We start from the raw sequence: 24,038 nt of genomic DNA, 5'->3' as shown, positions 1-24,038 counted from the left end.
AATTGCACTGTACTAACCTTAAATAATAATTAACGGGAAATCGAAAACTTGATGCAACTGCATTATACTAACTTCAAAGAATAATTAATGAAAAATTAGAAACGGGATGCAACATACTATATTAAACTAACCTCAAAGAATAATTAATGGAAAATCATAAACTTGGTGTAAATGCATTGAATTAATAACCCTAAAACATATTTGTATTTTATGTAGGGAGAATAAATGTCTCGACAAATATAGTTTTGCATTTTAAGCAGTGTTTATTATAATTATTTTTATTGTGATTGGGAATACCTTGCTATTCAAGTATCTTCAATATTATCTTCGCCGCATTAGGCATTCTCACAAAACTTTAATTATTAAACCTAACAATAAATAAAAAAAAAGTCGATTAGTTTTATCAAGATTTGGTGCTTCCTTTTTATAGAGAGTGGTGCAAGAAATTTAAATGAGTAATTAATATAATTTTCATATCTCATAACTATGCATAGTTGCTAATATTTTTTAGAATAATTTAATATAACGGCACCCGTTAATAGGGACACGTTCATATGATAAATCTTTTCAAGTGGGAGTAGTGTATTATTTGAGGATATGGAAATAATCAATCTGTTTTAGTGATTTGTACACATTAGTACGTAAGCCGAACGGTGATGATTTACCGCTAAATCACCATAAATCTAATAAAACTATTATACAAGCTAGATCGAGTTTAAAATAATTTTATTTGAAAATTACAGATTAATATTATAAACCACAAAGTGAATAGACTATCTCAATTTGATCCCTTAGTTTCCAAGTACTTATACACCATAATCGCTGTTCATTAACGTATTTCGGTTTATTTTTAATAAAAATATATTCTGATTCAAAAATTTGCCGCTAAATCACCATAAATCTAAGAAAACTATTATACAAGCGAGATCGAGTTTAATATAATTCTATTTGAAAATTATGGATTAATATCCTAAACCACAAAGTGAATAGGCTATCTCAATTTGATCCCTTAGTTTCCAAGTACTTATGCATCATAATCACGCTCATTAACGATATTTGGTTTATTTTTAAAAAATATATTATGATTCAAAATTTGCCGCTAAATCACCATAAATATAATAAAACTATTATACAAGATAGATCAAGTTTAAGATAATTCTATTTGAAAATTACGGATTAATATCCTAAACCACAAAGTGATGAGGCTATCTCAATTTGATCTCTTAATTAGTTTCAAAGTACTTATGTACCATAATCGTTGGTCATTAATGTATTTCGGTTTATTTTCAATAAAAATATATTCTGATTCGAAAATGTGTGTGAGACATTTTGTAAAGCATTTTCAGCCCACAAAATATTTAATAGATCCCGGGCGTATGTCCGGGTCCAAAATCTAGTTACTTACTAATGTCCACACTGCCATGCTCTGAACGGCTCAACACAACTGCAAGAGCATGCCCCACATTCCAGCCCCACCAGTGTGAGCTTTGCATAAAGGTCGGGTAGTGGCGATGGTGGTAGCGGTAACAGAATACAAGCTCTTGAACCCAAACCTAGGCGTTATCGAAATTACTCTTGTAAGTGCTTTATAGCTTAGTTGATAAAACTTTTGGGTGATGATATCATAGGTCTGGGGGGCGAACTCTTGAGGTCGGTTTTAAAAGTCTCTCTAAAATCCTGTCTGTACTCCCCCCCCAAACTAAAAAAAATTCCCTCCACATTTTCTCTCATTCTCTCTCACTTCGAACTCTTAAGGTTTGTCTCCAAAAGCCTCGCTAATATTCACTTCATTTATGTCTGTCTGTATACCTCCCCCCTCATCCTTTCTCTACTTCTTCACCATACCCAGCCTCTTCTTTTCTCTCTCTGTCTCAGTCTTCTCTCTTCTCCACCTCCACTACGCTCACACCCACTGAATAGCAGTAAATCTAGTAAAAAAAAAATTACTCTTCTGTCTGTCTGAAGTCAAACTTCCAAAATATATCGATGATATTTCACCATTTTGTGAACATTGAAAACTATGATATGTCGAGATTCCAATTATTTCAGTTTGTTTAATGCTATTACAAGCAGTCTATCCACATCATTTTTAGCCTTAACCTCATTTCCCATTCTCTCTCAGTGAAAAAAAAACACCCTCTTCTCAACTACTGCAAACACTCCTTCTTCTTCTTCTTCTTCTTCTTCTTCTTGCACTGCAACATGGGCACTGAAGAAGGTTCCAGGGTTGTCGGTCAGTATCATTACATATAAACCATCTGTGTGTTTCTTTTTGCTATTTATCTTCATTTTTCATCATGGGCTCATTAATAATAGCAGCTTTTGATTCTAGTTTAATTTATGCTACTGAAATTTGATGTCTTTCTATTAGTTTTGTAAAGTTGATTTACTCGTTATGCCTTTGTTTAGCTTTATAATTCAAATTTATGCAAGCCCCATTTCTATGTGGTGCATTTGTCCCATGATTGTGCGTGGTTGAATTTATGAGTGGTAATAAAACACAAACTAGCTTAACGTACCAAAAATCTGTTCTTTTCGACCCTCGAGCTCACGGGTAACAGTGTTATGCTGTAAGGACAATCACTTAGTTGCAAGCAAGGCCTCAAATTCAAAACTTGCTTACTATTTTTTACCACTCTTCTCCTTATAGAAAAATCAGAGGTATACTCTGAACCAGAGTTACTTGTTTATAATGAGAACTGGGTGGATAAAGCGTTAAGAGTATGTCCTTATATAACCAAATTCCACATTATTTTCCAGCACTAGGAAATAATCTCACCAAATTTTTTTGGTAGAATTTGTAGATAAAAAAACAAAGCAAAGTAATTATAAGCTTGTGTTGTTTCTTAATTTACTACTGTTGTGGGAACTAAAGAATTGAGAAACGTGAGCTAAAGAGTCAAGATACCGGTTCTCTTATGTAGTAAATTTGGTCATTTCATTGTTAGATACCGATCGGTCTTTGATATTTTGATCCGCATATTTTCCTATAAGAGTATGTAATAGCTGATTGTGTATTGGTCATTTGCAGTTCCTAGAAATTTCAGATTACTCGAGGAACTTGAGAGGGGGGAGAAAGGAATTGGGGATGGAACAGTTAGCTATGGAATGGATGATGGTGATGACATATTTATGAGATCGTGGACTGGCACCATTATCGGCCCTCCAAATGTAAGTTCTTTATGCATTTGCACAAGAAGTAGCTAGGTCACTGTGAAAGATTTTTCTATGATTACAGTAAAAATGTGGACCCCTTGTTCTGTGAAACTTTAATTTCATAGTATTTCCGAAATTAGTAGAGCAGATTCCATCTAGGTGTACGGAGTACCTGAAGTTTAGTGCTTTGTGTTGTATCCCGTAAATAGTTATGACCACTTTCTTTCGGCTTGTTCATATGCTGATCTGTGTTATGGAAGCACTTAATTCGGGAAAAATTAGCTCCACATTTTCTAATCAGTTCATTATTTGAGTGCTCAATGAGTTCCGAAGGTGCTTTACTAGGAGAGTTTACCTCTGACACAGTTTGACTTGCTTTCAGTGCAATTCAGCTCTCCTGCGGAGCACCATATTGTTATTTAAGAATTTGATGTGTGCGTGCGGTTTCCTTAGAAAGGTCTCGTTGAGAGCATTCCTGTAATTGAAACTTTGTCAAAAATACGAAAACCGTTGTGCCAATTAGAACTCATGGCAGTTTGAGCATGTTATAGGCTCATTAACATAAGTCACTTCACCGTGGATATTAGCTGGATTTGTTTTGTATTTTGGGTGTTAAAGTGCTTTTTATAAAGCATTTCTGTAGGCTTCACAGCCACATTGTACATTCCTTTACGCCACCTGCCTTTATTATTTATAACCTAAGTTACATTGACACGGACACGTGTGTCCATATCCGACACGGATACGGAGTGTCTGACACGGTGAAATATAAAAAACTAAGGTATATCACACACAATATGTGTCCGGGACACGTGGATACGTATCCGACACAGATTATTTTTGAAATATGGTGTGTCCATGTAACATAGTTTATAACATTGCACTACTTACCTAGCAAAAGAAAAAATTGTGACAGTTTGAGCATTGAAAATCATAATGTACAATAATTCTTCTCTCTCTGTCACGTATCCTAATCATTCATCGCTACATATTATCTTCAATTTTCTCACATTGTTTCTTTAACATTCAAACCTCCTTTTGCTTACATTTCTGGCATGAGAAAAGGCTCTAACAAATTTACATCCACCTTTCAAGTAGAGAAGTGACCAATATATTCTAGTTGTTTGAACTAGACTACCTTCTTGTGCTGGATCTTATAACTGCTCCTTGTTATGTAGCTGTCTTTTCATACATCCATTTTGCCTAAATGATGAACCAGTGGTCTCTTCTAGAGATGTCTTCTACAATTTAGGGTAGTGTAGATGACCAACTTTAGTTGCTGTGTAATATCCATAGTTCTTATTTGAAACCTCAGGTTTATATATTTTTTCATTTGCTTATTACATGTACCAATATTCACTTTCAAAGTGAAGAGAAAGCTCACATGCTTTTATTTATCTGTTGTTACTTCCTAGACTGTTCACGATGGGCGCATCTACCAGTTGAAATTGTTGTGTGACCTAGATTACCCAGATAAAGCACCAACAGTGAAGTTTCAAACGCGGATGAACATGACTTGTGTGAACCAAGAAACCGGATTGGTAGGTTATACTATTTGCAAGTGTTATTTATGTTCCGTGGACCCTTAAGTTATGATTGTCTATCTCATGGTTACCATTGTCATGAATATTTTTTTTATCTTCTGTGGATCCTGAAAGTACTTTTGATGACCGTATGGATTACCAATGTACAGGTTGAGCCGAGCCAATTCCCAATGCTTGCAGATTGGCAGCGGCAGTACACAATGGAAGACATACTGACCCAGTTAAAGAAAGAAATGATGTCTCCTCAAAATCGGAAGCTTACCCAGCCTCCTGAAGGTGACTTCACTTACTTTCTTAGACTCATTTAGTTATGTTCCTGAGTTTGAGGACTTTGAAGGATGAGTTCCTTAATTGGACTAGAAGAAATACGACAGCCTTTAATACCAGAGCTGGCCACCAATTGCCATCAATTTGAACAAGCTCAATCCATGGAGCGTCTCTATGTTTTTAAGTGATTAGATTTTTTACCCATTCGGTATCCAGCAAGTGCATGGGACAATAGGTTGCAGTGACTTTTGACCCTGACATCTATTAAATAATAAAACACCCAAGGTATCAGTTGCCAATATTGATGGTGTTCGAGGTCTTCTTCTTTGTAAGAGTTGTTACCATAGTAAGTTTGTGGTATTATGGAATTAATATTGTTGGAGGTTTTCATGCAGGTAATGACGAACAACAGATGGATCAAAAAGGTTTGGTGCTCAGGTGTTGTATTCTCTAAATAAATAAAGACGAAGGAGCTTCATAATCTGTATATATGTAGATTGGCCTTGCCTGCCAACCTTGTGCTTTTTCCATCTGTACGTTTTTCTTCTTTAAGAAGGCAAAGTCAAGACGGACATGTATTCAAAGGTCAAATAACGTTGTAATTGACTCAGTTGATATGCAATTAATAAACTTTCAGTCTAGACAATTCTCCTTTTGTAAAACAGTGGTTGAACGAATACCAGGGAAGGTTGTCCCAGCCTCCCTGGTGGCTGGTGCATTTGAGATGGTTTCCTGGTATGTATTTGACTCCGCTGATTCTTCTTTGGAAAGGTTATTATGTTTAACAGGGCAACTGAAGTTGGCTAGTTTTGCCGTATGTTTGTGCTGTCAGACGTCTTGGACGTTAATTCTGATGAATTCATTGCTCCATGCATCCATGTCATTGCTGCACTTTCTTTACAAGAAATAGTTCTTTCTAAAACTGTAGGCTGCACCGCTGGTGGGGTTGATATCATTATCTTTACTGAGACTATCAAATGAATATTGCATTATACGCAAAACAGGTCTGGTCTGGTTTCATTGTTAGATAGTGCTGTGAAAGAACATGGTTATACTAACTAATACTATATCTCCACATGGTTATGCAGTTGGAGGCACGAGTGCACAACACCTCAGAACTTGTAATTACTTTTGCTGTTAAACGACTCCAAGTTAGTGTTAAACACCTCTTGTATACATAAGCATATATGTGTGAACTTGACGCCTAAGGGTAAGAACAAAAAGCACAACATGCATTGGCAACAAACTGATGCGATATTTATTTTCCATGGGTCACCAGACTGTCCTCAAAAGAATGTTTGGTAGCAAAATGCAAATGGAGAAAGTGGTTAATGCAACAAGTTGCAATTATAAATAATTCTATATAAGAAATTGGGTAGTTTATAGAGACATCCATTTTTAAGCAGCCAAAAAAACTTTTTTTTGTTTTTCTCCAAAAAACTGAATGCAAACACATTTCAAGAGACTTTTTTCTCTTATATAAGATGTTATTAAAAAACTAAAAGGATTATGTAAAAAAACTTTATAAATTGTGAAAAAAAATAGTGGGATAATAAAATAACCAAAATTTACATCTTTTGCTACAAAATTCCAATTAAAGCACAAATAAACTGGAAACAATGCAAAAAGATGCAATTTCAAAAAACAAAAATGCCATTTGCAACTATTTGTCATTTTTAACAATTTAAAATGCACCGAACCAAACAAAGCATATTTAAGCTGTAATTCAACTTGACGCCTAAGGACAAATGGTTTTTTTTTAAAGCACAATTGTGCATTGGCAACAAACTGATGCGATATTTATGGTAATCTCATGGGTCATGCAGACTGTCCTCAACAAGAATTGACTTGGAGGAAAGTGGGTGTGAAATTGAAAGATTGTGACTGCATGCAATAGACTTGTTAGCCACGGTAAATAATTCAAATTCAAAATTGCTCGAAATGTAGATTACGTTATCAACATAAACATCGTAATTTAAAACACACTAAATAAAGTCAAGTCCAATTTCTATAATTCAAAATTCTGCTTAGAAACGTAGATTACGTGATATATTGATTATCCGTAAAAAAAAATAATAATAATAAATAAATAAATAAATTTCTGGCATTTTTATATTGTTGGAATTCCAGAGCAGTTACTGCTGCAAGTATGGACTGAAAATGAAAAGTAGAGACAGTTAAAAAAACAGAGGCAGACTAGTTTTTAATTTTGAATAAAAAAAACATTTTTCTACTTCTTTGAATTCAACTCCTTCTTAAATCTCAAACTCATAAACTCTTTGTGTTCACTCTTCAATTCAAGAAAAAAATGGTGTTCAAAGGAAGGTTTTTTTCCTCAAAAAAATCAACTGATTCTTCAAAATCAGATGGGTCTTCTTCAAATAGTCCCAAAACTTCCCCAATCACTTCTTCTTCAACTAGTACTAGATCTGATAAGAAAAAGATTAAATCTTTAAACCTTAAAGATGAACAAACCCCCCTTGTAAATGATAACTTGAAGAAGAAAGAGATCACCAGAGGTAAACAAACTAGCCCATCCCCATTCCCAACAACAACAACAGCAACAACAACTTCCAAATTGCGGAATTTGCCAAAGGAAGTTACTTCTACTACTACTAGTACTTCTACTTCAGCTGTGTCCCCAATACTTGCTTCTTCACTTGGGTTGAATAGGATTAAAACAAGATCAGGTCCATTACCACAAGAGAGTTTCATTTGGTAGTAAGGGCTTTTCTTCATCGTCGTCGTCGTCTGCATTGGGGACTAGTAATTTGTCTAGGGGTAATGATCTTGGTGATTCTTGGGGAGCAGCTTCGACGGGGAAAGTTAAGAAGGTGCAGAGTCTTAGTAAGATGGTTGTGTGTGATAATAATGGGAGGAGTAGTAGTAATGGTAGTTGGGTTGATAATGGAAGTAATTGTGATAGTATGTCTACTGGCAGTGTTCAGTCTAGAGAACAAAGTCCTAGTGTTCGTGTTCCGTCAAGATTACAGAACAGCGATACCGCTGAAATGGGTATGATGCTTTATTTTCAAACTTTGCTTTCTTGCTGTGATATTTAAGATTACAATGTTAGTTCATATGTATTTGGAAAATGAAAACACATGTTCAAAATGGTCAATGCACTGTATTGGCAACCTACTTACTAGTTCCCCATCCCCTTCAAGATTAAATGCCATCAAGTGGATGGCATTAGGGAGACACTGTTGACATGTGAAAACCTGGATTAGAACAAATTATAGAGTACGTTATGTACAAGAGTTAGGGTAAACACTAAGTGGTATAGGTATAGCAACAAACATTGCTTCAAAGTGACCACTATTAGAGCTGTGCTTAATTTTGTGGTCAGTCTATCAATATAGTTAGCCACTAGTTTCCTCCTACGAGTGTTCTTCAAGGGGGTTATTGGTGTCTTATTTGGAACAGAAAATGGTCTCAAAATAATTGTTTGCACCACATTCATAATGCCACCTATCAAACTAAAAGGTGATATATGCATCTATCATTGCAAAGTATGGTACATGTGGACTCAAGAAGCTTCGCTTTGTATGTTGGAGTGACTGCTGCAGTTTAAGTCGCTTGATGAGATTTTGCATTGATTCTTGAATGTCCCTTGCAGGGCAATTTAATTCTTCCTGGGGCCATTCTGCATGCTTAAGAAATCCAGATGTTTGTACTCCAGAGATGCAGACAAAGGTTTTTCTCTTGGCTGTTTTCCATACATGTAATAAAAAGAGGACCACATGTTTGCATAACTAAGATAATTAACCAAAGGTATCACTGAAATTATTAATCATTAGAGTAGGATGAGATAGCCTACAGAGAATGTATAAGAGATAGCCTACAATACAAGTTCTTAGTCAATACAATTTTTTTTTAAAGTGAATGTTATGTGATTCCGAACCCTGCGTAGACCAGAGATAATGAGACCTGTAATCGCCAAAATAATTCTCTCACAGTCGGCTACTGAACCCTCGAAATAACTTTTTACTCCTCCAACCAGATACCTATAATAACAGTAAAAGGGACAAGGCTCCAAGCCAATTACCTCGAAGACCATGACATCCCATAAGACAGCGGAGGGACTACACGTATATATTTCATATTTTGACTATGTGTAAGTGCAAGCTTTCATATTTACCATGTTCTTTTCAGTTACAGTTTCTCCCCCTCCCATTCCAGGGTAAGTTATTCTTTGTCAAACACAGATTAGTAAAAGTTGTTGCATTAATATTTGAATATCCTTTGGCGAATGTAAGATAATCACTGAAAAATTAGGAAATGAAAATGAGCACAATAGGATAAAGGAAATAAGAAGGTAGAATTTATCGCAAACTACTTGTGAATATCGTGTATGTTTATCATATGGATGGCGATGTGTTGGGATTATTAAAGTATGTGGGTATCATATTTTACATGTGAAATTTCAAACACAATATCTGGTTATTTTTATTTATTTATTTATTTTTATTTGTTGTATTTGATCATTGGTTGAGCGTTGATATTGTTCTTGTAGACATCATTTGATTGTGAAACTCCAAAGGAGTCTGAATCTCCTCGTTTTCAAGCTATTCTACGACTTACAAGTGCTCCTAGAAAGAGGAATCCCAGTGATATCAAAAGTTTTTCACATGAGTTAAATTCCAAAGGCGTACGACCATTTCCATTTTGGAAGCCTCGGGGATTAAACAACTTGGAGGTAATTGTGTTCTAGCTGCCAATGAATGAGTCGGGGGAGTTTCTTTATCTTACAGTTATTTTTAATTTTCTATTCTTTTTCACTGTTTGCTCTTTCGTCTGCAGGAAATACTGGTTGTCATCCGTGCAAAGTTTGACAAAGCAAAAGAAGAAGTAGATTCTGATTTGGCTATTTTCGCAGGAGATCTGGTTGGACTGTTGGATAAAAATGCAGAAGCTCACCCTGAATGGCAGGAGACAATTGAAGATTTATTGGTTCTTGCACGACGATGTGCTGTTATGACCCCTGGAGAGTTTTGGCTTCAGTGTGAAGGAATAGTTCAGGATTTGGATGATCGTCGTCAGGAGCTTGCTATGGGTACCCTAAAGCAGCTTCACACACGCATGCTTTTCATTCTGACTAGATGCACCCGATTGTTGCAGTTCCACAAGGAAAGTGGACTGGCTTCAGATGAGCATGTTCTTCCTTTACGGCAGTCTCGAGAGTTGCATTCTGCTGATAAACGAACTCCAGTGGCTGCAATAAAGGATGGGAAGAGTTTTGGAGCTGCAAGAGGCTCAAAGGCAGCTTCTGCAAGGAAATTTTATAGTCAGGAGCAACATCATATGGACTGGAAGAGAGAAAATTTGATTCGGCCTCCTCCTTTTGGATCACCTTCTGGTGCAGAAACTGCAAACAGCTTTGACTCACCCTCCAGTAGGGACCGTATGACTTCTTGGAAGAAACTTCCATCTCCAGCAGCCAAAACTCAGAAAGAAGCTATCCTGGTAGATGAGCACTATGTAACTAAGGCTGATTCTGTGAGGGTTCTAGATAACATAAGTGAGAGTTGTGATGCAGATATGACTCCCGTAAAGCCACCTGAACTTCCTCCAGTCAAAGATGTTACTGGCCATCCTTCTGTTCCTTCGAAGCATCAGCACAAAGTTTCTTGGGGTTACTGGGGTGATCAGAATTTGTCAGATGATAATTCAATAATTTGTCGCATTTGTGAGGAAGAGGTACCAACCACTTTCGTGGAAGACCATTCAAGAATCTGTGCAATTGCCGATAGGAGTGATCAGAAAGGATTAAGTGTTAATGAGCGTCTGATCCGTATCGCTGAGACTCTTGAGAAAATGATGGAGACTTTTTCACATAAAGACTTGCAAAATGGATTAGGAAGCCCCGATACGGCAAAAGTCTCAAATTCAAGTGTTACTGAAGAATCTGAGATTCCATCTCCAAAATTGAGTGATTGGTCTCGCAGGGGCTCTGAGGACATGCTTGATTGCTTTCCTGAAGTTGACAATTCTGCTTTTGCTGATGACCTAAAAGGTCTACCTTCCATGTCATGTAAGACTCGTTTTGGTCTTAAATCAGATCAAGGAATGACAACATCATCTGCTGGTAGTGTGACTCCTCGATCACCCTTATGGACCCCTCGAACTAGTCAGATAGACTTATTATTGGCAGGAAAGGGTGCTTATGCTGAACAAGAAGACCTGCCTCAGGTAGTTCCAGTTTATAATTTTATAGATTTTGTAGATCTCGAAAGAATGTCTGCAAGGAGTTGTTTTCTTAGTTAACTGCTAAATATGAAATATGCTGTAAGTGGAAATTGATTCAATAATAAGAATGCAATAGGAATAACAAATACCAAAGTTGAAGATTCAAACAGACTTTAAGTTAAACATTTTTTGTTAGACCTCTTTTTTATAGGAGTTTCCCGAGTGCGTGCAAAGGGCCGAAATAGTGAATAAACAAACAGTTGTCCTGTACTAGTATTTGCTTGACATGGAAAGAAAAAATCCTTATTAATTACAAGTTTAGCTCTAATTCCATATTTAATAATTGAGTACCATGTGAAAATGTGATATCTTATGTAGACCCAATTGCGTTTAAGTAATTAAAGATGGTAGTTACGCAATTTATGCATGATACATACACGGATACTTGGCCTGGTGGTTACATGTAATTATTGAACTTGTGTCTATTCAATATACATGTGTCTTAATGACACGACTTATGCAAGTACCTCACAATCAATGCTTACATAAATACATGTGTCTAAATGAGATGACTTACACAAGTGCCTTACGTTTAATGCTTACATTATGTCCAATACTTACAATGATTCTACACCGGATACATCAAATGTATTCTTTCCTAACATGGGGAAGCAAGAGGTAGGCATGTTCTGGGCATACTCTGACTCACTGAGCTCCTAGTTCACCTACCTATGATGATATAATAGACATTAACACACCCAATATCAATTTCTTGTAGTAGGAAACTGATTTTTGATTTGACGATATTAGTTTATATCCGTTGCATGTTCTTCTTTACAAGTAAATTGATTTTTTTAAAAGCAAAACATTGCTGCTAATTGTCTGAGTTATTGTTTTCTAAATTGGTTTAGATGAGCGAACTTGCTGATATTGCTCGGTGTGTTGCAAATACACCCTTAGATGATGATCGATCCGTATCATTTATGGTCTCTTGTCTTGAAGACTTACGAGTTGTAGTTGACCGTCGGAAGCTAGATGCTCTTACTGTGGAAACATTTGGAACACGCCTAGAGAAATTGATAAGGTGAATTTTATCAATGCAAACATATTGTTTATTCTTAGTTTTGTTACTGACACGGTTTGTATTATCCAAGATATCGTGTTTAATCACCTGATACCAACATTTGTGGAGATATCTCATTTATATGAAAGAATTTAAGCATTCTTTTGTAAAGCATTAGCTTGCACTAGTTCTGTCACATCACATTTGTTGATGTAGTGGAAATTTATAGAAAAGAAATAAAAAAAGGAATCAGAAGAATTAGTGATATCTATCTTCTTTTTCGATCGAAACGAAAACTCGCTTCTTTCAGTACATTTTATCCTTGGTTAAAATGTATGACCAAATCAAATTTGTGATCACTTCTGGATTCCATATACGCTTCATTGCATTAGCTTTACTACGGCAATCTAGTGTACCACTTGTGCCCCTGCTTTTCTCTTTTTATTTTTCTCAATTATAGGTAGCTGGTCCTGGGGTCTGTAAACTTTTACAATCCTGTTTTTCTAACACCACAACCATCTGTTGCTTTGCATTTTTTTTTTTTTTTGATCGGTAAATAGATATTTCATTGATATAAAAATATAAAAACATAGAAATAGTAGGATGAGGTATCCTTACATTGAAAACCAACTAAAAGAAAGAACAACATCAAATGTACACAAAAAACAGAAAACACCGTTCTCATTTATATGGACGCAGGACCAGATAATCACATATTGATAAAATCGTTGCTTTGCATTTTTTTGGGAAAGACAACTGATAAAATCACATATTGATGTTATCATACATGATTTATATGGACGCAGGACCAGATAATCTGATCTCTCATTTAATTGTGCATGAAACATGCATCTTTCCCTTTCATATAATTGTGAGGAACTATCTGTAGCTTTTTCAGACCATTGAGTTGCTCATATTATAACTTATTTTGCTTCAAAACTTACTATTTCCATTTGATAGGGAGAAATACTTGCAGCTTTGTGAGATGGTTGATGATGAAAAGGTTGATATAGCTAGCACTTTTATCGATGAAGATGCTCCTCTTGAAGATGATGTTCTTCGTAGCCTGAGAACGAGTCCTATTCACCCTATCTCAAAGGACCGTACATCTATAGATGACTTTGAGATTATAAAGCCTATTAGTCGTGGGGCCTTTGGCCGGGTTTTCTTAGCAAAGAAGAGAACTACGGGTGATCTTTTTGCAATAAAGGTACCTATGTTGAATTTTCGTTGTTCTATTGTTGCACTGCAGAGGTGTATTTGTTTCCTTTATTTATTTTATTTTTTCTCCTTTTTCCATTTTTGAAATAAAAATATTTCCCACCTTGGGAGGTTAGCCTAATGGTCAAGACTTGGGAGGTTGGGCTCAAGGTCTTGAGTTCAATTTCCACCTTCACCAGGGAATAACGGAATTTAAGGGGATTAAAGGAACAAAAGTTCTAGCTATCAAAATAAAAAGAAGAAATTGAAATGTAACCGAGTAGTAGCTTTAGCTTTTGGAAGTATTTTCTACTTGTTTTTACGGTATACATTCTGTTGTTTGACTGACTATAATTATATGATTTGTTGTCCATGTTTCTGAGGAGACTAGAAACTAAAAGGATCTTTGTGTTTTTTCTCTCTCCTTTTTTCATTCTTGTGCGTCCATCCTCTTTATTGTGTTTTTCCCGTTTGTTTCTTGATTTGTTTACATTTTCAGAAAACCCTTATCCACATTGTTGGGACTGATATTACGAAAATTTATTGCAGTGCTAAACAAGCCAATTTGAAATGTAATGACTGATTTTGGTGTGTGTGTGTAGGGGGGGGGGGGGTTTGAAACCATTATCCACATTTACAGTTGGGATTGGTCTTTGTATTTAGTGTAAAACCAAGCCTGGGCAAGTGAACGAGGGGAAGATGTGTAAGAGCATATTCCTAAAAAGTGTTTACACTGGTAAACATACAGAGTCCCCACATTCCCAGAAACCATTATCCACGTTTACAGTTGGGACTGGTTTTTTAATTTAGTGTAAAACCCAGTCTAGGCAACTGAACGAGGGGAAGATGTGTGGGAGTATATTCCTAAAGAGTGTTTACAATAGTAAACTTACCAAAAGTGTTTTAGATGTAATGCCTAATTTTGTATACTATCCCATGATGTTTTGTTCCCCCTCCTCTAATTTAATTGCATTACATGTTTGCAGGTTCTGAAAAAGGCAGACATGATACGCAAGAATGCTGTGGAGAGTATTTTAGCTGAGCGTGATATTTTGATTTCGGTCCGCAATCCTTTTGTGGTGAGCATAGCTAGAGAGCATAGCTTTTATTACACCTTTATCTCTAACTAATTTCCATCTTATTTGTAACTCGAATTTTATTAGGTACGGTTTTTCTATTCCTTCACATGTCGTGAGAACTTATACCTTGTGATGGAGTACTTGAATGGAGGAGATCTGTTCTCATTGTTGAGAAATTTAGGTTGCTTGGATGAAGATGTTGCTCGTGTATACATTGCAGAAATTGTAAGCTAAAAATCTTTTGTTTTTACCTTCCATGTGCATCTCTGGAAAGAGAAGAAAAAACAAATGTAAAATCAAATTGTGTGCAGGTGCTAGCTTTGGAATATTTACATTCGTTGCGTGTGGTTCATCGGGATTTGAAGCCTGATAATTTGCTGATTGCACATGATGGTCATCTCAAGGTTAGCATATTTGCAACATCAACATTCTACAAATAACATTTGAAATTTGAGTACCTAACTTATTGAAGTCATTGGTCTTGCCTTCGTTTTCCATATTGTTCATGTGATGTATGTCTTATTGCATATCAAGAACTTGCTCCCTCTTTACTGGGATTGATCATTTCGGTTCTGTTAAATACTCTTCTTTGATTTGTAAATTTTTCCCATGTATGTTGCTCCATCCAATGGCCTTGTGTCGAGCATTGTTAATTCTTGAATATCCTCATCTTTTTCATCATATTTTGGAAGCTTTCGAGCCAGTAGAATTCTTAACTAGCTGACTGTGATTGGGGACAGTTAACGGACTTTGGGTTATCGAAGGTTGGTCTTATCAACAGCACCGATGATTTATCTGGTCCAGCAGTTAGTGTGACGACACTACTTGAAAAAGATGAACCTCAGCTATCTGCGTCCGAGCACTTAAATCAGCGTGAAAGAAGGCAAAAGGGTTCGGCTGTAGGCACACCTGATTATTTGGCACCCGAGATACTCTTAGGGACAGGGCATGGTATACCTTTATTTCATTTGGTATTGGTATCATTAGTATAATTTTAAAATTTTCTTCTTTACAGAGTTGACAATCTGCAATCTTCCTTTGTACAGGCACGACTGCAGATTGGTGGTCTGTGGGTGTTATTCTATTTGAACTGATTGTTGGAATTCCGCCCTTCAACGCAGAGCATCCACAAGTAATTAACTTCCCTTAAGTACGGATTATCTAAGTTATGTTCCATTTTGCTTGCTTTCACACTCTGAAAAGCTTTTGTGTCTGCAACATCAGGAGTTCTTATGGTGTTTTTGTTGGACTTGGTGAATTATATTGTGGTGCTGTTGTTTATTTTGAATAAAGTAGTTGATTGTTGCTTCTGTGTTTGCTTTTAGACTATTTTTGACAACATACTCAACCGTAATATACCTTGGCCCCGGGTACCTGATGAAATGAGCTATGAAGCATCGGATCTTATTGATCGGTAAGACAAGCTGTAAGTTTGTTGTTATCTTACATATGCATTTTTTTTAAAAATTTATCGGCAACCGATGTGGTATTATCTGATTTATGATTTATGTTAATGTTTTGGTGAGATGAAACATATACCAAACACGCAATACAAATCTTACGCTGTTCTAAAAAAGCTATTTGTCAATATAAATGATTGCCAGTAGTCTATGACTCTATGTAGTTTAGCTGGTAGGTATATTGCAATTTTTGTAAGTATTCTTATATATTATTAACATATGGTCATATGCGGATACACAGACCAGACATGTTAATAGATAATCTATGTAAACCAAAAGATGGAGAGATCTGCCCTATTCGAATGTGTACAGTGTACTTGCCTATTTTGAAGCTTAGGGAAGAGATTTGTTCCTTACCACATACTTCTTGTTTTCTTGAGAAGGGTATTGGACTATTTTAGGGAAGAAGTCCATATTTATTGTTCTTAGTGATTTTTATAAATATTGAGAGCATCTCAAATTCGATTGTTCATTGGATCCAAAGGCAGTAACCTGTTGTTTGATAAGTAGCCACCACTTTTTGGTCCTTCTCCATTTGAAAGATTTTGTTTACATATATTTAAGCTGGGGCATAAAGAGATTCTGCCCGGTCCAGGGAATGAAATTTATATTTTAATAATATTTGAGCTGTTTCCAATTTATTGTCCAGGTTATTGACTGAAGATCCTCATCAGAGACTTGGTGCTAATGGAGCATCAGAGGTAAGCACTATGAATGTTTGAAATAGATTTAGTCCTGAATGCTGGATTTGTTGAATTTTATGTTTGACATATAAACAAGAACTTATGAATTATGATCCAGGTCAAGCAACATGTGTTCTTCAAAAATATCAACTGGGATACACTGGCTAGGCAGAAGGTGACACTAAATGACCAATCTTTCTCCTAGGGTCTTGTACTTGTTTTTGAGATATTTGAAGTCTGAAATTTTTGCTGCTTTGACAGGCTGCATTTGTGCCGTCCTCAGAAAGTGCACTTGATACAAGCTACTTCACCAGCCGCTACAATTGGAATCCATCAGATGACCGTGTTTATGCAGTTAGTGAATTTGAGGATTCTAGTGATGGTGGCAGCACAAGTGGCAGTAGCAGTTTTAGCAATCGTCAGGATGAACGGGTATCTTAATTCAAAATTACATATATATATATGTATATCTTGTTTTTTGATGGGGTTCCTATGTTAGTTTTTTGGATTAACGTGGCATTTTTTTTGTTCTAATATCAATAATATAAAGCAGGGGGATGAATGTGTAGGTGTTGCTGATTTTGACTCTAGCTCAGATGTCAATTATTCATTTAGTAACTTCTCATTCAAGGTTTGTTCTCTTAATTGTAGTTTTATTCACAATTTCAGATAGTGTTAAAAGCTTGTCATTTTAGACTGTTAGAAATGCTCCCAGATTGAAGATTTGGAAATAAGAAGGGATGTTAATAGTGAACTTTCTTAATTCTTTCAAACTCTCCAAGAAAGAGACAAGTTATTTGAATCAAACATTCATGTGAACAATATTTAGGGGTCATAAACTCTAGGCACACTGAAGCTTGAAAAAACATCAATCACAACAGGACAGTCCTTTTTTTTTCAAACTTCAGATATCTCTCTAGGGATCTGTGTTCCACAAGTTAAAAGTCATCAAAGAAGACATGTATGGGGGTTTGCATTCTGAATTCCCTTTAGATGGTAATAACACATTGAGTGGGTTTTATAGACCAATCTATCTGTGCCATGTAGGTGCCAAGTAGCAAAGTTGGTAAAACCTTTGGGTGATGATACCAGAGGTCTGGTGTTCGAACCCGCTGCATCAATGAGTTACTGATCTCGTTTAAAAACAGGCTTGCCAATCAAAAACAAAAAATCTATCTGTACCATTCTTGGAACATTCAGGTCTAACAATTAAAACTGAGCTGGAAACGGACTACGGTTATGTTTGAATCATAACAAGAGAGGGGTATCTCAGAAGAAATTTTAACTTGATTTGGATCGACGGGTGCACATATTTAATCAATCCAAATTTTGTTCTTGATAGTAATGAAAGGTCATAGAATTATCAATTGAAGGTCAAAGATGATTCCAACAGCTACCTATTGTCTTGCTCTAGCCATTGACTGTTACACAGTAGACCAGTGGGTTACGTGTATACACAAAAACTTGGATTGAGTGCATTTCATGAGTTCAAGCCACTTGATCCTTTATGAGCGACCAAGGTGGAATGGGAAGCAAACACTTGGGTTCACGTTGTTATTTCTAATGCACCTAAGGTCTCTCACATGGTCACCAAGTTCCTTACCACTCTTAGTGGTGGTTTGCAAGATGGGACATTTTGAATTCTTAAAACTGCTGTTTATGCTCTATCCCCATCTGGTTAAAAGCTCTGAAATAGGAATGTACTTAACAATCGAGCCATGTCCAAGAACTTAAGAGGAGTGTATAGGAAGAGTGGGTAATGTGGAGAAATGCAGGAGTATAGAGGATTAGCAGTTGGTTCACATATTTGATTTATCATTCTGCATGGTGGTCCAATATGTCATCAATTATTTACTTTTTTTTTTGTGTGGATTTTTTTGCACTTGCCAGAACAATATCCATATGAAATCGAGTGCTTCTCTCTTCATTATTTATTTGCACTTCATTGAAATTTTCGATTGTGTATTCACACAACATATTTCTTGTCTCTCTGTACATGGTCTCCAGAATCTTTCACAACTTGCATCTATTAATTACGATCTGCTGACCAAGGGTTGGAAGGATGAACCCTCAGCAAATCCCAGACACATAGTTTCCTGTAGAAATAGAGTTGTGTTTTGATCAATATATGAAGCTGGGGATACATTCTCTCGACGATTGTGCTGTACAGTCTGTAAATGTAAGATCTCAAACAGATTATTATTAGTTAGTGTAAAGATCAGTCATCTTTCAGCTGAATGTTTTATTTATTTCATGCAGATATAGAAGCTTGCAAACTGTTGATGCTGGGATGTACTTTCTTCACTGAGGCTGCTTTTCGATTATTACGTGGCGCCCAAGAATAGTTTTTCTGTGTAATTGTTTTTGGTTGGAAAGAAGTAACTGTATTGTACATTACTGAATAGCCAATATGAGTTTTTTGTCCCTTGGCTGAGGAAGAAAACACAATCGGCCCATCAAATATCAATGAGAGATTGAGTTCCATTTACTTTGCAAATCATTGTTCCAAGTACAAAAACAATATATATTCTGGTAATGAAATCCTTCCTGTGTAAACACAATGAAGTCAGTTTTGGTGTGGAAAAAGACTCCAGGCATTTTGATTGACAATTGAGACGTCAACTAAAAAGTCATTATAAAAATCAATGAAAAAAAGACATTGATATTTTGATATATCGGTAGGTGGTCTTCTTTTCCCCTCAGACAAGAAAGATAGAATAAAAGAACGCGTTTGGATTTTGAGGTAAGAACTGGGCAGAAAGAAAGAATCTTTTTTTATCAATCAATCAATGGAAGACGTGAAAGACAAAATGAAAGGCTTCATGAAAAAGGTCAACAACCCTTTCTCCTCTTCTTCTTCCGGCAAGTTCAAGGGCCAGGGTCGTACCTTGGGCTCTTCTTCTTCTTCTTCTTCAACAACAACACCCATTGTTAATAATAAGCCCTCCCGAGTCCCCACCAGCACCCCACCTCCTCCTTTTCAAGAAACACCTCAGATCGAAAACACCTCAGGAGGCAATGAACTTCTTGCTGGGTGTGTTACTACATTTGTATCTGGACAAGAGGGTTCATCAGCTGATGTGGTTTTAAAGCTATTGCGGAACATTCTCAAAGAACCGGAAAATGCCAAGTTTAGAAGGATTAGATTGAGTAATCCAAAGATTAGAGAAGCTATTGTTGACGTTGCTGGTGGAGTTGAGTTGTTGGAATGTGTTGGGTTTAAACTAGAAGAAGAAAATGGGGAGATGTGGGCTCTTATTCCCAATGTGCCAATGGAGGAAGAAATGTCTTTGATTAGAGAAGCTGTGTCCTTGTTGGAACCCAAACCAGTGCAGAATTTTAGTTTACCGACTCCGGGGCAGTTTAGTTTACGTTCTACTTCGGGTTTGGAGCCAAAGCCTGAGCTAGAGCCAGAACAATCGTTGGGGAATGCCACTGTCGTTAATGAGCCCCAACTACCACAGACTATTGATAGACAGGTGTGTATCTTCATGTTTATCTGGGCCTTGCTTATGATTGTTTTGGTTATTGATGTTTCGTAATGTGTCTTTAGTTTAATGAGTAATGACGATGATGCATGTCTTTAGTATAGTCCTGTTTTCTTCTAAATATTGATTAAATGGACTGTCACGCTTATTTGAATGGAAGAGAAAGAGAGATGAACGCATGAATTGTACAGGTAGGAGAGGTATAGATAATCTTTTAGAAGAAAGGTTCCGAAGTATATGTGTTTGTACCTAGCGAGTTTAAGTTTCAAGAGTGTCCCATGGTCTGTTTTAGATGTATTAAGGTTTCTTTGGGGATTAAGTTACTGCATGATACGAAAATGCCTTGGGATAACTTTTACTCTGCCCCTATGCTATTAAAGACGCAGGAGCTAGCGTAGGAGTCACTAGGTGTCTCTAGGCTGGAGAGAAAAGGGGTTAGCCTAAGCTTAGTCATTGGGCCTAGTTGAGTCTAGGGGATCCTTTGACTACGTAGTTTTATCCTAACAAGTTGCTCTAAGTTGGCGTCATTAATCTAGACATGCAAGTTAGTAGCAACAAAATTTATATTCAGATGATGTCCAAAACCTTTTTGATTTCACCCTTCATCTATTATATTCATTCGTAACGTTGATTACAGACGAAATATTGAACTACCACACCTATTGAAATGCGCCATCTTCTGATTCTTGACTTGCTGCATTGATACTCTTTGTTCTATTAAATTCTGTTTTTTTAAATTGCTCCAATTCTTATTTTATATCTTTCTCCTTATAGTTCAATCTTGTATTAGATAGTTGGAGCTCTTATAGTTCTGAACTAGGAGATATATTAAGTGCTACTATGAGTGTTAACAGCTATCATCACGAAAGGTAGCTCCAATACCAGCTGGCCCAGGGGGGTGCCGCACCATCACAATTAAGTTTCATGTAACCTTGTGGAGGAAGACGCCATTTACACCCTTTAATCAAGGTTGCAGGTCTCGGCTTACAGGGCACATTCCAGTTCTGGATCACTGTAGTCAGTCATAGAATTCTTCATAATACCCTTAGATAGGAAGCTGGTCTGTTGTACAATGCCCATTACTTGGTTCTGACACCATTTGAAATTATTTCTCTTGTCCTCATAGACCTTGAGATTCCGATGCTTCCATAGAGTGACCATGCCGCCAATGATTGCCGCAGTCCAAAGGTTACTAACATAGGAACTCGTATGTTTACCGAGGTTGATTGCTCTAACTATTCATCTGTTTTATAGGTTCAAGTCTTCTTTTCTGCTCCTGGAAGCGTAATGCCTAAAACTGATGTGCCAGACTCATTTTATAACCTATCGGCGGCTGAGGTAAAAAGAGAAGCTGATATGAGGAAGAAAAAAATTGCAGAGTCTCAGCTTCTCATTCCCAAGTCATATAAGGAAAGTAAGGCAAAAGATGCCAGAAAGAGATACAAATCTGCTGTTATCCGCATCCAGTTCCCTGATCAGGTAGTGCTACAAGGTGTCTTCTTACCATGGGAGTCAACCACTGCGCTCTATGAGGTTAGTACTTTCTTCACTCTTGTCCTTTTGTTCTCAATTTTTTGTTAATTCTTTTCCATATTGCTGTTCCTAAACCAAGTAATTGAGATTTTGGAAGAAAAAACAAATACAAAACATATAAATACGCCCTTAGACAATTGAGTTAAAAGGTTACTGAATAGTACTTTGTTTTGTGGTACATCATAAATCTGGACATAATTCTGTACATATTAGACTGTAAATACGGCAAGTGCTATGGTGCGTACTTTCCAGTGTGACATGTACTCGTCTCGTCCTAACATAAATTGATCGATTGGGGTTGCTAATCATCTGACAAACTTAATTCCTTCGTCTCTTTAATGAAGGAGTGGGTGGCCCACTGGCCCGTGGCCACTGGTGGTGGTGTGTGGCCTCTCTTGCGTATGGTCTCTTTGGATGGCCCAATGAGGCAGTACTTAGTCTGAATCTTTCCTTGGTGAAGTGTATCTGCCTAAATTTGGAACCGTGAATGTCAGTAGTGACTCTCATCTAAATTTGAAAAGACTTGAAAGTAGCTTTGATATTTTGTGATGTGATCCCTCTCCAACTGTCAGTGGTTGAAGTCTTTTCAACCAACACAACTTCTATCAGGTGTCTAGTTATATTCATGGTTCATCTGGTTGAGTAATGCAACTCATCCTTCTCTTAAATTTGGTCTTTACAAGAGTTGCGTTCTTTTCTGTGTCCTGTATTCAAGGTTGTGAATAAATTTGGAGGTAAAGAGGTATTTTGTCAACCTCAATCAGTTAACAAAATATCATTGTTTGGTTAGTTATAAAATCATATGGAAGTTACAATTTTTTCTAAGGAAATTTGAGAGATACTGGCAGTTTCTTTTGTTGGACTTGAGCTTTATCTAATCTTCCATGTACTCCTTGTTTTGTCTTAGTTTGTCAGCTCATCGCTGAAAGAACCTTGTTTGGAATTTGAGCTATGGAGACCAGCTGTCCCCAAGCCTCGGTTGATCCCACGATTTCCAGGACCAAGAAACAGAACACCAACACTAGATGAGGAGGAATTGGTCCCATCAGCTCTTATCAAGTTTAAGCCTATAGAGACAGATTCAATGGTATTCACTGGGCTGTCCAATGAACTGCTTGAAACTAGCAAACCGTGAATTTGTATGTTTGATGTTGGAGATTCATTTTTATGTTCCTGGAATAGTAGCATCTCTTTCCAGGTTGATTGTCTTCAATTATATGTATTGTTAAACTTGGAATGAGAGATAACATTTGTGTTTCACTCACCATACAAGAAAGATTGAAGTATACAAGAAGACGTGTATATTTGGATTGTTTATTCTTGCATAAATTGAGCCATAGCGCTTGATGTTTGAAACAGGAAGAAATTTTATGGACATCAGGGAATGATTCTGAATTTTGACTGTGAGACCCCGACCCTTGGTTTTTTGTGCATTTAAATGAACTAAATCGTCCTCTCCTATTTCTTCCATTTACGTCCCTACAAACTGTGAAATCAGAGTTGTGATTTCCCCACCAATTTCTTTCCTGTGTTTGTCAAAACGGGATGTGCCCAAACTCTAAATGCAACTGATTTCCGATAGGGGTGTTTTTCGATAATGACTTCCAAGTCTTGTCATGTTTCTAGAGTATAGAAAGTAGTTCTATACTTGTATGGTGGTTGTCTTTCGAGTATGGAATTCTTACAAATTTTAGAGTCTGATGACCATTTGTCAATTAGGCCTGGCTACCACGAGAATATCCTCATAGGGATGAAAGTTCCGAGACGGTTGGATGTGTGATCCAAAAGTCCGAAAATCAAAACAAAAAGAAAAGAAAAAATGTGAATTTGTTTTTTTTTTTCGGTTTGTTGGATCACACATCCAACGGTCTCGGATCTCGTTACTATGACGAACTCAATTATACTCAAATAAGACTTTGGATAAGGAAATTGTTATTGAGTAAACGGTAACTCTCCTGCATTAGCTCTCCTTTGCTTGTTTTTGCTTATATTATTACCAAATCATCTCACTAAGAATTATGCATATGTCCTAAATGACAACAATAAACACTTTATTGGTTAACATCCGAATTAGCTGCATTAATCTACATTGATCTTCTTCTAGTAATTCTGGCTTGCAGTCATGTTCGCATGAATTTTCAAACTTTGCCACTTTAAGGGAAACAAGTTTCTCGTTGACATGTCCCTCTTACCTTGGGTCATCCATCATTTTCAATCTAGCTCATCTCTAGAACTCTTGTTTTTCCCAAAGAACACTTAACACAGTTAACCATGATTAATGGGCATGTGTTAGTAGTGTTTTTATTCAAGAAATGGAGGACAATAATAGTGACACGCAACATTATCTTTGCTTCCCTCATATCTGTATGGCCGGCC

At 36.6% G+C, this 24,038-nt stretch overlaps 3 protein-coding genes across 3 annotated transcripts; all 3 read left to right on the top strand.

Moving 5' to 3' along the window:
* The first annotated feature begins 2,088 nt into the window (after positions 1–2,088).
* Positions 2,089–5,784, top strand: LOC147473675 (ubiquitin-conjugating enzyme E2 variant 1C-like). Its single transcript, XM_086587171.1, has 5 exons — positions 2,089–2,233; positions 3,032–3,171; positions 4,572–4,697; positions 4,850–4,976; positions 5,363–5,784. Exons 1-5 carry the CDS (start codon positions 2,203–2,205, stop codon positions 5,419–5,421), a joined length of 483 nt encoding a protein of 160 aa, XP_086443297.1. The 5' UTR covers positions 2,089–2,202; the 3' UTR covers positions 5,422–5,784.
* A 1,357-nt stretch (positions 5,785–7,141) lies between these two features.
* LOC147473674 (putative serine/threonine protein kinase IREH1) lies at positions 7,142–19,138 on the top strand. Its single transcript, XM_086587169.1, is given in 19 exon segments — positions 7,142–7,680; positions 7,682–7,982; positions 8,587–8,663; positions 9,484–9,666; positions 9,771–11,159; positions 12,068–12,240; positions 13,180–13,429; positions 14,406–14,498; positions 14,583–14,723; positions 14,810–14,902; positions 15,239–15,449; positions 15,545–15,630; positions 15,824–15,912; positions 16,608–16,659; positions 16,760–16,816; positions 16,903–17,073; positions 17,195–17,272; positions 18,649–18,820; positions 18,901–19,138. Coding segments are annotated over 18 exon segments (3,963 nt in total). The 5' UTR covers positions 7,142–7,275; the 3' UTR covers positions 18,763–18,820; positions 18,901–19,138.
* Positions 19,139–19,288: 150 nt separating this feature from the next.
* On the top strand, positions 19,289–23,069 carry PUX2 (plant UBX domain-containing protein 2). Its single transcript, XM_086587170.1, has 3 exons — positions 19,289–20,120; positions 21,384–21,662; positions 22,570–23,069. Exons 1-3 carry the CDS (start codon positions 19,431–19,433, stop codon positions 22,795–22,797), a joined length of 1,197 nt encoding a protein of 398 aa, XP_086443296.1. The 5' UTR covers positions 19,289–19,430; the 3' UTR covers positions 22,798–23,069.
* The last annotated feature ends 969 nt before the right edge of the window (positions 23,070–24,038 follow it).

The sequence above is a fragment of the Coptis chinensis genome, unplaced genomic scaffold (assembly GCF_015680905.1).
Source record: "Coptis chinensis isolate HL-2020 unplaced genomic scaffold, ASM1568090v1 utg1955_pilon_pilon, whole genome shotgun sequence".
NCBI classification, from domain to species: domain Eukaryota; kingdom Viridiplantae; phylum Streptophyta; class Magnoliopsida; order Ranunculales; family Ranunculaceae; genus Coptis; species Coptis chinensis.
The sequence above is the reverse complement of the archived record's forward strand: the minus strand, read 5'-3'. Positions and strand labels throughout refer to the sequence as shown.

Bases quoted from the DNA above. Each gene is read 5' to 3' on its own strand.
- LOC147473675 (XM_086587171.1), top strand. From the start codon at position 2,203: ATGGGCACTGAAGAAGGTTCCAGGGTTGTCG. The intron at 2,234-3,031 runs GTCAGTATCATT...GGTCATTTGCAG, and splicing joins AGAAGGTTCCAGGGTTGTCG to TTCCTAGAAATTTCAGATTA. The intron at 3,172-4,571 runs GTAAGTTCTTTA...GTTACTTCCTAG, and splicing joins CCATTATCGGCCCTCCAAAT to ACTGTTCACGATGGGCGCAT.
- PUX2 (XM_086587170.1), top strand. From the start codon at position 19,431: ATGGAAGACGTGAAAGACAAAATGAAAGGCTTCATGAAAAAGGTCAAC. The intron at 20,121-21,383 runs GTGTGTATCTTC...TCTGTTTTATAG, and splicing joins CACAGACTATTGATAGACAG to GTTCAAGTCTTCTTTTCTGC. The intron at 21,663-22,569 runs GTTAGTACTTTC...GTTTTGTCTTAG, and splicing joins CAACCACTGCGCTCTATGAG to TTTGTCAGCTCATCGCTGAA.